The sequence below is a fragment of the Atta cephalotes genome, assembly GCF_000143395.1.
Source record: "Atta cephalotes unplaced genomic scaffold scaffold00024, whole genome shotgun sequence".
In the NCBI taxonomy this organism is placed as follows: Eukaryota; Metazoa; Arthropoda; class Insecta; order Hymenoptera; family Formicidae; genus Atta; species Atta cephalotes.
Window position 1 is genome coordinate 2,829,338 of NW_012130088.1, and position 14,895 is coordinate 2,844,232.

General features: G+C 28.7%; 3 protein-coding genes across 3 annotated transcripts in view; 1 reads left to right on the forward strand and 2 right to left on the reverse strand.

Moving 5' to 3' along the window:
- The window catches only part of LOC105620100 (odorant receptor 10a-like), an 11,580-nt gene extending 9,468 nt beyond the window's left edge, over positions 1-2,112 (reverse strand). The window contains exon 1 of the mRNA XM_012201607.1: positions 1,999-2,112. Coding sequence (XP_012056997.1) covers positions 1,999-2,112 — 114 coding nt within the window. The remainder of the gene's footprint in view (positions 1-1,998) is intronic.
- A 5,506-nt stretch (positions 2,113-7,618) lies between these two features.
- On the forward strand, positions 7,619-11,515 carry LOC105620101 (40S ribosomal protein S3a). Its single transcript, XM_012201608.1, has 5 exons — positions 7,619-7,680; positions 9,011-9,114; positions 9,544-9,866; positions 10,655-10,816; positions 11,307-11,515. Exons 1-5 carry the CDS (start codon positions 7,619-7,621, stop codon positions 11,457-11,459), a joined length of 804 nt encoding a protein of 267 aa, XP_012056998.1. The 3' UTR covers positions 11,460-11,515.
- A 167-nt stretch (positions 11,516-11,682) lies between these two features.
- Positions 11,683-14,895, reverse strand: part of LOC105620102 (putative fatty acyl-CoA reductase CG5065) — a 12,935-nt gene continuing 9,722 nt past the window's right edge. The window contains exons 3-8 of the mRNA XM_012201609.1: positions 13,274-13,409; positions 13,010-13,209; positions 12,497-12,749; positions 12,236-12,426; positions 11,894-12,151; positions 11,683-11,821 (exon numbers count right to left, since the gene is read on the reverse strand). Coding sequence (XP_012056999.1) covers positions 11,683-11,821; positions 11,894-12,151; positions 12,236-12,426; positions 12,497-12,749; positions 13,010-13,209; positions 13,274-13,409 — 1,177 coding nt within the window. The remainder of the gene's footprint in view (positions 11,822-11,893; positions 12,152-12,235; positions 12,427-12,496; positions 12,750-13,009; positions 13,210-13,273; positions 13,410-14,895) is intronic.

Genomic DNA, 14,895 nt, shown 5'->3' on the forward strand with positions numbered 1-14,895 from the left:
AAAGTTGTAAAATATATTTTAAAGCAGAAAATTTCTGTTTTATATATTGGGAGTACAAATTAGTTCGGTCCGTTTTTTTTGTGTTCATAAAATGCATTTATTTCAAAACAAAATGAATGAACAGATCAATTAAAGTATTATCCATCGCTGCCTACTACTTTTTCCTTATCTCTCAGGCAATTTTCGAATTCCATCTCGAAAAAATGACTCATCTTTGGAGGCGATTCAATTTTCGATTTCTGCAAAAGAAACCGGTGACTTGTCAAATCGTGCTGCATCCTTCGGAACAACCAGTAATCAGAAGGAACAATATCCGGAGAATACGGCGGGTGTAGTAAAACATCCCATTTGAGCGTTTCCAAATATTTTTTTATGACTTTAGCGACATGAGGCCGAGCGTTGTCATAAAGAAGAATAACTTTATCATGTCTTTGCTCGTATTCTCTTTTTTTCTCGCCGTTTTTCTCGCAATGCACGGCTCAAACGAATCAATTGTAGCCGATACTGATCGCTCGTAATGGAATCGCCAGGTTTCAGCAGCTCATAGTAAACAAGATCCTTTTGGTCCCAGATACAGAGCATGATCTTCGAATCATGAATGTTCGGCCATGGTGTTGAGGTCAATGGCAACGAATGACCTTAGCATAGTATTTTTTCTTCTTGGGGTTGTCGTATCCACTTCTCATCTCCAGTCACAATCCGATGCAAAAAATCTTTTCTTTGTTGTTTTTGAATCAGCTATTCGCAAGTGAAAAATCGCCTTTCACCGGCTCTCGGTTTCAGTTCATAAGGCATCCAATTTGTTTTTGAATCATTCTCATGGTTCTCATACACAGGCTTGTTGAGTTACCCCAATGATTCTGCAAGCTCCTCTTGCGTTTGACTCTGATCTTCTTCGAGTAATGCCTCTAATTCTTTGTCTTCGAATTTTTTTTGGCCAGAGCGAGGCTTGTCTTCAACGCTGAAATCTCCATCCTTGAAACGTCGAAATCGTTCCTTACATGATTTATCAGTTGGAGCAGTGTCACCATAAACTTCGATAAGCATTCGATGGGCTTCAGTCACACTTGTCTTCCAATTAAAGCAGAAAATGAAAACTTCCCGCAAATGCTGCTTGGTTAATACAAAATTCGACATTTCAAAATCAAGTAAAAATCAAGGTTTTTGTATGAAACTCAAAGCGATATAAACTGAATATTATTAGCAGATGTTTAACCTCCGCCAGATGAAACCGCTAAAATCAGCTGTCACTATGAACTATTCACAACAGCTGGAGCCATCTTTAGGGAAACGGACCGAACTAATTTGTACTCCCAATAGTAGAAAAGATACATTATTTTTCAAACTTCTTTTGTTTATAACTTTTTAAGGACGAAGGACGATCGCCAATTAAAACCTGTCGAAGTTCAATGTTATGACTTTGACAATATATCAAGGTTAAGGTCATCAGAGCTGGATCTGTTGTTTTTAATATTTACCTTTATTCCTTTCATTACTAACATTTTATGCATTGCACTAACATTTTATTGCATGTACACTTATATATTTATTACGAAGTAAATTGATGTAATTTCATATGTTTTCTTATTATTTTATTACATCCCAAATTTAGATATAATAATTCTTTATAATTGCTTCTTATAAAATTTTTTATATGTGCTAGTTATTTTAATTAAAAAGTTATTGTAGAAGCATAACGATATAAAACTCAAATATCGAAAAAAATTTTTTACCGTTCCGATCGAACCAAAGCTAATATATCGGTTCTGCAGTGGCGTCATTTTAAATGACGCAATATATAATGTAGTCGATAAAATGTGGTTTCAACAAAATTCTAAATTCAAAACTTTAAAAGTCGTCCAATCCTCAAGAGGTTAATATATTAATAAATTAATATTTTTTCTTGCATAATTTTATTGTATATATGTAAATGATGTAAAATATTTTTTTGATTTTGTCCTCTTATGTAATAAAATCTTATTTCCTCCTAAATCGTACCTTGAGAATAGCGCCAAGTCCAGTTATTGTTATGCCAACGAATTTCATCATAACTTTCAAGTTATGTCTAAGAATATAACACATATGCAAGCTCATCATTGTATACATAATCATCATTACGAATACATAGATTGACCAGTAATATATAAATTTGCCGGATTTTGTGGGCATGTACCAACAACCACAGATAGTAAGCAGATTTTGAAGGAATTGTTGATACGTGCGATACGCTTTCAATTGTTTATGAATCATTTTAATATCTGTGTGTACAGGATGTCTCATTTTAATTTTCACATTAAAATATTTCGAAAAATATAAAAAGTATGGAAAAAATTTGTATATTTTAAAGGACAAAAATTGTATACTTTAAAGGAGGACAGATTCAAAGAATATTGATTTTATCATTATATTGATTTTTCAAAGATTAGTGCCATTTAAAAAAATAAAATTATGATTTTTATATATAATGATTTCATTAATTATTCTACAAGTATCAAATATAAAGTCAAGATAATAGAAAAAATTAATAGATAGATTTATTTTTTATATCATTATGTAAAAAAATCATTCAATTCTTTGAAAAATCTATTTAAATTGATTACTGTTATTTGTCTTCCTTTATATCATATATTTTTTGCCTAACAGTTTTTGATATTTTTTATATATTTTGAGATATTTTATGTAAAATTAAAATGGGAACATACACTTCTATAATTTAAAGAGATGGCTTTTAAATTAAAAAAAATTCAATATTTTTGAAATGTCAGAGAAATTTAAATTTTAGAGTTGATTTGGTAGAGAAGTAATTTAAATTTTCTTAATGAGAGATAATATCTTTATCTTCCTCTCTATCTTCCTAATACTGAATTTTTATAATTTCCTGCAATTTTAATATTAATTAGAATAATATTAATTTACGATTAAATCTTTCCAATAATATTCCAATCGATGACTGGTCCATTAATATTAATATTCTAAAAATGTTTATAAAAACTAAGATGAATGAATTTTTTCATTTTGTAATTAATATTAAGTCACACAGTAATGTTATAATGATTTTGTTATGACACTTATTGTTATGGAAATTTAAAATAATATATTTCAAACATCTAAAAAAATTATAAAAATTTTCAAACACTGCCACATAATATATGTATATACAAAGCTGACAAAACATGTACGTCATATTGAAATTTACACTGTCGTAAGTGCGAGTTTCAAAAACTTTTTTGTTAGAAGAAACTTATTGCACTGGGAAATATCGCTGGAAATATCTGTCAATGTTTCTGATATGATAGATTTACTGCTAATGACATCAAGTCAGAGAAAAAGATTTTACCTTCTACCTTCCAAGCCACATCCAAATGTTATTGAACGATTGTAATTTGTATTAGTGTTTCTTTGAAGTATCTTTCCATTGACTGTAATTCGCATTATACATATTGTCTATCGAAGACTTAAAAAATTAAGCCAATCTCGTGGCCAATTTAATTTGTCGATAGAATTGTTTGAAATGGATCATAATTTAGGTTTGTTATGACTACGGACGAACTATAGACATAAAGAAAATTGCACTACAAAGAGAATGACAAGACGAATTGCGAGACCACATGAGTTGTATTGCAAACTCGAGATGAGGGTTATTTCTTCTCATTTAACTTATTAAAGGTAGACAGATTTACGATTCTCTTATACGAGATATAAAAGACTATCATTGATCATTATATTATCGTTAGCTTGCAGACGACATCGGAAGAAAATTGATATTTATATACAAAGTTATAGTGAAGATAGAAACAAAAGTCTGGATAATAGAAAGTCCCATTCGTCACCTGCATGTACGCTTGTCATTTATCTCTTTCATATATGTATATATTATTGATATATTTTTCTTGTACATTTTATTAAATTAATGCGCAGCTTTATTAAACATATTATATTCACACATGCTGAATTGATCGATAACATTTCACAATTTTCTATAAATTTATCTTCTTTACAACGATAGAGAAAAGCATATTTACAAATTATTTTTATTTTTGAGATAAAGAAAACTCTTTACACTGTCGATCGAAACATTGTCGTTGTCTCGATGTCTCTCTTGTATCAATGTATGTGTATTGAGCTTACAGCTTAGATAACTTGTGGATAAGTAGATATCTGTATTAGCAAAGTGACCCTTCTCAGTTACCTGCGCTCGATAATTACCTTTTCTTGTAAATACATTTATTGACATATTTTCTTTTTACATACTATCAGATCAGTATGCGACTTGAAATAATCAATAAAGGTATATAATAAGCTCTTGTTTCAATATAGATTAATCATTAACAGTATAAAATGTGTTAATAAATTATATATATATATATATATTGATTTTTTAAATTATATTCTTTTAATAACGTAATTTTACAATTTGTCACCGATTACGAAACATATACGTAGGATCCATCTCTATTCGTTTTTATCATCGGATATGCAACAGAATAAAATAGAACATTGTCATTCACGAACTATTAATGAAAGCGAAACAATTACCCAGATAGCACATAATATTTATAAAGTATTTACAAAATAATTATAAATTTACAAAATATTTATAAATACTATTTATAAGATTTATTTTAAATATTTTGTAAATATTTTTAATCTTAGATTGCACAAATTATAAACATTTATTATAAATATTATGAAATATTTGTAAATGCTATGAAAATACTTAATGAGACATTATAATCTAAGTAAAAAATATTTCTTAGAAATATTTATTTATATTTATCATAAATTATTGTACATAAAATAGTTTATATTTTAATAATATTTCGAATAAAGTTTTATTTGAAATATGTATGAAATATCCATTTATACAATATTAAAAAAAAATGAATTTTATTAATAAATATTTATCATACATTCTGTGCTGTTTGAGTAGTATTAGTTTAATATACGAATATATGCAGTTGTAAAGATTTTTGGCTAATATAAAGATCTCTAAACTTTACAAAAAATGAATAAGAATTCGAAAAAGTCAGCTTGATATATAAAATGATGTTCTATTTAACTTATAATTAAAACAGTAAATAAAATCTTTTATTTTTTCATACTTCTTTATTTGTTTTGGTTAAAATCTATACAATACATATTTTATTTTAAAATAATTTAATTTTTGTTTGCATGTAAAGTATCAAATTCAAATCTTTCTATTTCTATTTTTTTTAATTTTGAATAATGAATTTTCATAAAAAGAAAAACAAATATTGTGTTTTATAATGGATGAAGGAAGCTAATGATCCAGGCAACATATTGAGACATAAGACGTTTTGACATCTTTTAGACACCAATGTTTTATATTTCTCTTTTGGATACTTTGTGTTGTCTGAGGACTCAAGTATATCCAATGAGTAAAGAATGCTGTTTAAAATCGAAGTCCGATTTTGATTTCTGTGAAATCTTAGAAAATAAAATCGTAAAAATGGCTTTATATCCCAAAAATGCAGGAAAAGTAGATGTTTTTAATGTTATATCGTATCTTCTTTTGTAAGTCGAATTTTCATATACCACGAATTTATCATGAACCTCTGATAATTGTTATATAAAAATTTTAAGGGTCACTCATTGTGAATCTGTTATTAAAAATGGCAGATTATGGAAATAGGAGATTTTAAATGTCTTTTAACATAAAGTTTTACACGTAGAATTATCTTAGTTATCTCAGAGAGCACAAAGTCTAAAAGATGATTAAAAGACAACTAAATTGTTATAATGTAAGATATCTTTTAGTGAAAGAATATAACGAAAAGATGACAGATGTCGCACTGCTAGTCATCTTATAGTCTTATCTATATAACTAAAGGATGATTTCTTTTAGTCATTTTTAATATTTCTTTTGGTTTTTATATTTTGATATATATAACGTTCAATACATTGAATTCCTAAATTAATTTTTACACAAAACGAAATAAAATTGACTAACAATACGTCCCGTTTTCTGCGATGTTTACTGTTCTCTTGTGTGCAAGTCTTCTCATTATCTTTCATCATTGTAGTCCCCTTTGGGGGGATTACAAAAAATATTTATTAGTATTCATTGGAACACGAGTAAAATTTCTCATAATACTGCACTTTTTGTTCTGTCCTGATTTTCAAACGCGAGAAACTAAACTCCATCACATCCATCTAGTGGCGATCTCGCGTATTGCTCGCGAATAAGTGAAAAAATAGTATCTAACCAAAATAACGGAAAGATCTTTTTCAAAGATCTTGTTGTCTTTTCGGCAATATGAAAAGATATTTTTTAGTCGACCTTTTGCGAAAATGACAACCATAGAAAGATGACGAAAAGATGTGATATTCTTATAGATATCTTTTGGTTTTGCTGAAAAGACAATCTAAAAACAATATCTTTTCGTTATGTTTTAGACACTTTTTCGCTTTGTCGGAAAGACAACTTAAAAAAAAAAAATTTCTTTTCATTATCATTTAGTATTTTGTGCTGTCTGGAACATCAGTAATCGAATTTTTTATCAAAATTAATTTGAGTGTGTACTGTTTAAGACATACCGATTACGAATAATCCATTAATTAAATGGAAAAAGCAATGATAGCAAATTCAAAATGATCGATTGCTCTCTAGGATTTTCAGAATGGATGTCGGTAAAGTAAAGATTCGATAGCAAATACAAATTCAGTTTAATTCTTTTATTCCTTTTTACACTTGCTTGAAACAAGCTGTCCGAATTAAACTTTCAAAAATGTTTTAATGAATTATCGTACACGTGTGTTCTCTCTTCTTTCGTCATTACTTCGGTAATTATTCGATAAAATTATCCGATTTATTACACGATATATCAACGAACTATCAGCAAAATCATTCATCGACCATTCCAAGTTTCAACGGCTCCGAATATCGAATTACTTCGTATATTACTCCGAATATTACTCTAAATATTACTTCGAAAATGAAACTGAATATCAAGATTAAAGCATGACGAAGGACATTTTCTTTTTCGCGGGGATCTACATTACTCTTTGCAGTGTTGGCACTTTATATCTTTTCTCCTTTCTAAGAAACCAGATGTCGCGCCTGATTCATTGTGAGAAAGTGCTAGGTGTCACTCCCAAGCTACACAAAACTACGACTGTGGTCAAAGTTTCGCTATAAATGCTTTGAAGCGTTTGATGGCTCAATTAGAAGAAAGAATTTTACAAACTGACTAATTAAAAAACGTTTCAAAGCATGAAACATCGCGTTGACCATACCCTACTATACGTACTTGTACTTTCTAGGAAAAAAATTTACACCCTTTTACACCGAGCGCTTGATGTGCGTATTAACTAGTAACTTTCTATTAAATTATGTTAATTTCAACAACATATTTACAAAATAATGTACTAAAATGATACAATATGTATCAAAATGATTAATTAAATACACATATTATATATATATTTATACATATTGCCTAAATTAAAATAATTCACTAGAAAGTTACTAGTGCACCCAGTCATTCACTAAGCACTCTACGTTGTACGCTGTAGCCAGTGGTCTGTGTTTCCGCTGGATGGTATTGACGGTTTGGGACGGCTTGAGAGTATCTCTTTTTGCCTGTGATACGCAATCATGGCGGTAGGCAAGAATAAAGGCCTTTCGAAAGGTGGCAAGAAGGGCGTGAAGAAGAAGATGTAAGTAAAATATTTTGTATCAATTGTAGCCGGATCTTTTATGTTCACAAAGAATTTCTCATCGAGTTATTATTTTACGTGATGTCTTTGGTTATGTTGGATACTTGTATGCCTGCTGACGCGTGCGACGATGCATACATGCTGTTACAAATATTGCTATATTACTGCATTATTTTTTTTTAACTCGATATAATGTAATAACATCTTATCTATTTTTTAAATGCCTGTTCACGTTGTTAGCACTGTTTTCATTCAACATCTTTGTTTTCTTTCTTTTTAAGATATGAGTTTGTACTATTTTAAGAATCAATATTTTTGGATATTTTAAATAACAACGCCAATAATCTGATTGTCATATGCATTAAAAATTATAATGTTATAAGTTATCCAATGTGTGAGATTCACTCACACGAATCCTAATTTAATGAACTTCATGTACAAATTTTTTTTGAATTTATAAGGAAAGAGTGATTTGAACCATTATATTTTTAAATTTTAGAGTATATACTTGTTTAATTATTTAATATTAATTAAATTATAATTTCTATTGAATGCTTGAACAAATAAGTTTATTTTTGTTTTCCACAATCCTAGCAGCATTGTATTGTTAGAATTTTATGAATTCTTATATACGCTTAAAAAATATTTTAAGATTTTTCTTTTTATAATATTAGAAGAAAACATATAAAATTTGAATAAATATTCTTAAAGAAATCTTTCTAAATTAAGATCTAAAAGATTCTTATTATAAAATTCTTATTATATTATAAGAATTTTTTTCTAGAAAGAATAAGTCTTCCTAATGTTATATATAGATAAGGCATTAATAATTATATTTTATTTAACTTTAGGTTAAATTGAAAGCATCCTAAATTATTATCAATTATATTTCTACTTTATTCTTACATATAGAACTAGAAGAATCATATCGTGTAAAAAAATCATGAGTCCATTTACAAAAGTAGAAGTGACTTTTATATCTTTTTGGTGCCTCTAGAAAAAAACAATGTGACTAAAATACATCTCTCTCGAAACCATTCTTCTTTTATTTGAAACATTTTTTCTCTAAAAATGCATTATTTAAGAAATATTTGAGGTCATTTATATGGGATATCCTGTACACACACACACACACACACACGCGCGCGCGCGCGCGCGCGTATTTGCCATTGTTGATATATGTATATATATATATGTGTGTATATATATATATATATATATATATATATATATATATATATACATATATATAAAATTATAAGATAGGATATTGTAAATTTATTATAAATCGTTTCTTGCATATTTTCTTATGTAAATGCTATTATTTCAGTGTGGATCCTTTTACTCGCAAGGATTGGTATGATGTTAAAGCACCATCTATGTTTGCCAATCGGCAGGTTGGAAAAACTTTGGTTAACAGAACTCAAGGAACAAGTAAGATTTATTTTCATTAAGCTTTCTAATTAAAATAGAATATCTTTTTGTATATAAATTACAAATTGCATATAGCTTGTTTTATACCTCTTTAGTTTTCGTAATTATCTCACATGTACACATTTACTGTCTTGTGACTGACTTTCACGCTAAGTGAATTATTTTGTAATGTGCCACAAAATACGAATTAATTATAATAAATTCAAATATTTACCTGTTTACTTACAGTATATTTTTTATAGCTTTCTATTTTTATTAAGTCTCTTTATCATTTTAGAAATATAAATAATTGCATATATATTAATTATGGTTAAGTTAATGATTGACATGGCATAAATTGAAAGTTTAATATTATTTAGCAATACTCGTAGCTGTGTTATATAACAAATATGTTAATAATTATTACAAGATATTTATTTCATTCTGCAGAGATCGCTTCGGAGGGATTGAAGTTCAGAGTATTTGAAGTGTCTCTGGCTGATTTACAAAGCGATCAAGATGCAGAGAGGTCCTTCCGAAAATTCAGACTGATTGCCGAAGATGTTCAAGGTCGTAACGTATTAACCAATTTTCATGGGATGGATTTGACAACGGATAAACTTAGATCAATGGTAAAAAAATGGCAAACTTTGATTGAAGCCAACGTGGATGTGAAGACCACGGATGGCTATCTGCTTCGAGTTTTCTGTATTGGTTTCACAAATAAGGATCAGCTGAGTACGAGGAAGACATGTTATGCCCAGCATGCGCAGGTTTGTATTCCAGTGAATTATTTGTCCCATGCAATTCTGTTGTTACATGCAATTCTATTATCCATTTTAACTTTCTCAATAGTTGAATGGAAGGAGGTATTGCATATATTAATGCAGTCTCTTACCACACTACTTTCATTTTCAGTAAGTAGTGATATATGAACATGCTACATGACATTTGTAATATAGATTAAAGATTTTTTTATTTAATTGCAGACATTTATGTCTCAATACAAATGTCTTCATTCACAGGATATTTTTTTTATTTTTTGAAAGTATATTACTTTTAGGTTTTCTGAACATAACTTCCATCAAAGTGAATCGAATGCGCTTAAAAGAGAATGTTAAAAAGGGGTCAATTTCTATCTATATAATAACATATAAAATGTTAATATGTAAATTTCAAGCTAATTATGAATTAGTGTGTTTTATTGATGCTGTTTATATAACATTTTCCATTTTTATTTGTTTTGCTAGAGAAGCCTTCTATTATGTTTTTCTATTATTTTTTTTATTTAATTTTTCATCTATATCATTCCTCCTTTGAGATGTCACCAAAAGGTTTGCAGATTATCACCGTGTTGTGATTCATTGCCAACTTTATTATTTACTTCATCAGGGTGAGAGAAAGTAATGAAATGAATGGCAAAATTCATGAAACGTTGGCATTGGGTTACGACACGATTATAATTCGCAAAATATTTGGCATTTCTGAAAAAAATACCTGTGAAAAAACCTCAAAAGTATTATATTATAATTTCTCATCTATATAATATGATTCAATTTAGGTAAAGAAAATTAGACAGAAGATGGTTGAAACCATTACGGAAGATGTTACCAAAACTGACTTGAAAGGCGTGGTTAGTAAACTGCTTCCGGATGCCACTGCGAAGGACATTGAGAAAGCCTCACAGGGAATTTATCCTCTGCACGATGTTTATATTCGTAAGGTAAATAATAATAATATAGATATAATATAGATATAATTGCAAAAATACGATTATTTTTTATAAATATTAAGGGTCAATAGGAATGTGATCTCTCAATTTTTGTATTGTAAATGCGATATTTTGATAAATTAAAATAATTGTTTGTAATCCACTACAAAGTAATATTTAAAAAAGAACAAAATAAAATTTTGTCTTGATATCTCATTCGATCTGCATTATAGTGTAGTTGAGGTACAGATAATCTTATTTATTATAATATTTTAAGGACTAAATTGCAAAAGCTCTATAGCAGATTTTGCAATTTCATAAAATATCAACCAAAAGTATCTCATGGCACATGATTTCTATATGGTAAAGTACAGATACGCATCTTCATTGTGAGCACGGTGTAGATAATAAGTTTAGAATTAACTCGTCATTCTTGTTGGTCCTTAATAATGTTAATAGAATGTTAAGAGTACCAATAAATAAGAAAATATAATTTTATTAGGTAAAAGTATTGAAGAAACCACGCTTCGAGCTTAGCAAATTATTAGAGTTACACGGAGATGGAGGAGGTAATAAGAGTGAGGAAGCTGGAGACAGTGGTTCTAAGATAGACAGACCGGAAGGTTATGAACCACCAGTACAAGAGTCTGTTTGAAGATGAATGTTTTAAAATCTTTCGTAAAAATAAAAATCAGAAGATTGTGTAAATAACACCTTTATTCACATTTTTTTTACCCGTATTTAGTTCACACTACAGGTTGCAGTGTGTGCCACAAGTTACCACTATATACTTAACCCCTATCGCGTCCTTGAGATTAAATGATAGAATTGATTGGATCAATAAGCTTGATCAGTAAAAACAATTCTATTTAATTAAATTATAAATTCATTAGTTCTTTTATAATATATGTTATACTGTTCGAAAGTAACATTCTAAAACTTTCACTCCAGGAAGCTAGTAGGTATATAATAAACACAAAGAAAAGTATCTTCGTGAATACATCCACCCAATACATACTGCAACAAAGAAAAGACATTGAATTGGTGTGCAGAAAAAAGTGATTTTTCCTCATACGATTTCAAACTTACACTCTCAAATGTCGACGAGCAGCAGGCAGCGTTTCTGGCATCTCTTTTAAGATGTAAATTCTAGCCGCTCGAATGCAATCTTCAAAGTATTCATCTATATCCAGGTCGTTGCCATGCACTTGATAGTTTTTACGTTCTGTGTTGTTAATCTTTTTCCGTATGTCTTCAACGTGCTTGTTTTCGAAGTCCCATTGGTTATTTGCATAATATTCAAAAACTTCAAATCCTTTGTTTATACGGCGTTGTATGTGACACATGCTGTGATACAAACAAGTATATATGAGCAAAATGAGCAAACTTGTGTAAATACTCTTTATATATTGATTTAAACTCTCGACTTACATCGGTTTATATCCTGCCAGAAAAAGAAATGCATCGATAATATAAGCGGGAATCATGTGAAAGAACAATATACAAATATTGTGCATTAATCGCGATTTTTTCAAGCTACCACCTGGATACCAAGCGACTCCATTTAGAGGTATCCTTTCCGTTATCTTTCGGCCGCGTTTAATTATTTCTGCCCAAGTAATCTGTAGAGGATAAAAATCTCATTTCGATATTGTTAAAAAATGCATATAACATTTATTATTTTCTATTTACTTTAATCTCAGCACTACTCGTCATATTAAAAACACGTTTTTCGTAGTCCTTAAAGTAAATAAAATTCCATGTAGCAAGAAGAAGACCATTGATGGCAATATCGACAGGTAGATAATCAGCGTAACCGTTTTCATTACAGAACATTGTTCTGATTACTCCCTTGCCAGCGCCGATCAAAAGACCGGTAGGTCCATTGATATTGTCCGTCCATCCGGGTATCGGTTCCTTCCAGATAGGAATAATTACACTCGGTCTAACAAATGATAAAATTTGCGGGTTATCTTCGTATTCAAATCATTCTTAGAATACAAATTTTGTGAACTGCAATTTTCACGAAACATTTTTTATTCTAAGAATGAATTTGAATACGGAGATAACCCGCGAAATGCATGATTTCTATATAGAAAGTGCTCGTGAAAGCCTTAAGAATATTATCAAATGATAAAATTGTGATGGAGATATTTATCAGGTATTCATTATCTATGAATTTGAACGAGACCTTCTCGTTGGTACCTCATAATTATCGCTGGGATGTGTGACATAGATTCTTCGACAAGACTTTCCGCTAATGCTTTAGTGAAAGCGTAAGTATTAGGTAATTTCCCTAAGATTTTGTCCGTCATTGCCTCGACTACGTCATCGTCCATCCATTCGACGCATTTGATGACTTGATGAGGATCCGCAGGTGGAGGATACGTTTTCTCGCGCAAAATCTATCAAAGCCGGTTCTTATTTAGCACTTTTTGAGCATCCGGATATGCGTATTCAGTAACTCACCTGTTCTTCGAGATGACAATAAGCCGTGCTGATATGAAGAAACACAAGTAAATGTTTCATTTCTTTGGCTAGCTCTATCATCAGTTTCGTACCACGTGTATTTAGTAGTACCGCTCTCTTCAACAGTTCATCGAATCTGTAAGAAAATTATGATAGAATATCATTTATTAGTGCAATAAATCATAAATGAAAGTTATATATAATCGATAATTATAAAGCAACACTGTCCTGGAAAATTTTTTTAGAATTCCTCACATATAGTTTAAGTTTCATTTCTATTTAATTTTATAACTTTATAGAAAATTTCTCGAATTTTTTTATATTAATTAGAACACTTCAGAATTACGTTTATATTAATTGGGACACCAGATTTTTGAGAAAGTATTATATATTTTATATGTTTTCTAAAATTCTTTAAATATGTGAAATTTGAAATTCCAAATATATTCTAAGATTTTAAAATTTCCGAAGAAAATGTATAAAATACAGAAAAAATTTAAAATATTTTTTTAAATATATCTTTATGAATATTAAAATATAATCGTTTTGAAGTATAAGAATTTTTTTTATTAAGGATATAATTCTTAAACTTCATATAATTTTTCAGAATTTCTGTGAATTGTATAACATTTTAAAACATTCTCAATTTATTTTAAATAAAGTATCTTTTGAAACCGTAATATAAATAGCTAAATACACAACTAGGAAATGAAATCCTTAAAGAAAATCTTAAAGCCGTCTATATTACCGTAATCGTAATTTTTGTATAACAATTATTTTTTTCTCTTTTTACAGAGATTCGAAAATCCTTTCCTAGTATACGTATTAATACATATCTGTGAAATAAAATTTATGCCGAGAACAACAAAAAAATTAAAAACTTTGAATTTTAAGAAAAATTGTTTTATCGTTCTCGGCATAAACTCATTAAATACGTATACTTTAATCCTGGAAAAAGATTTTCAAATTTCTGTAAAACAGGAAAAAAGTAATTGTTATACAAAAATTATGATTTAGTCAATAATACAAATGGCTTTAGGATCCTTTTAAATGGTTAAGCTGAATATTGTACCCTAGAAGGACAGAAGCAAGCATTTGCTTCTTGCGAAATTCAAATTGCTATCTTTTTTCAATTTTGCTTTTTTGTGATGCTCTTTTGTAACTTTTCATCATTTTTCATGTTCTTAATTCTGCTAAAAAGTTTTTTTTAACTATATATATATGATTAAATTTTTAATTACAATGTAATAAAATAAAAGGCTAATAAGAATCAAGCAATAAATAAATATTCACAATTAGATCAACGCAAATGTGTTCATTATAAAAAGTATATAAAATATAGTTATACAAAACGCTACAAAAAACTTAGACTTTAAATTAAGAGACTTAATATTAAGAGTCTTTTAATTTAAAATTTTTACTATTTTTTATTTAATTGTCTATATAGAAGGACTGTTGAAGCCAATTTGGCTTCTTTCTATCTAATATTGCATATTGTATATGTTTTTCGATTTTATTTACAAAGTTTGATGGCTTCAAATATTAATAAATTAGTAGTGTTATTATTAAAATGTTAATTTTATATATATATATATATATATATATATATATATATATATATA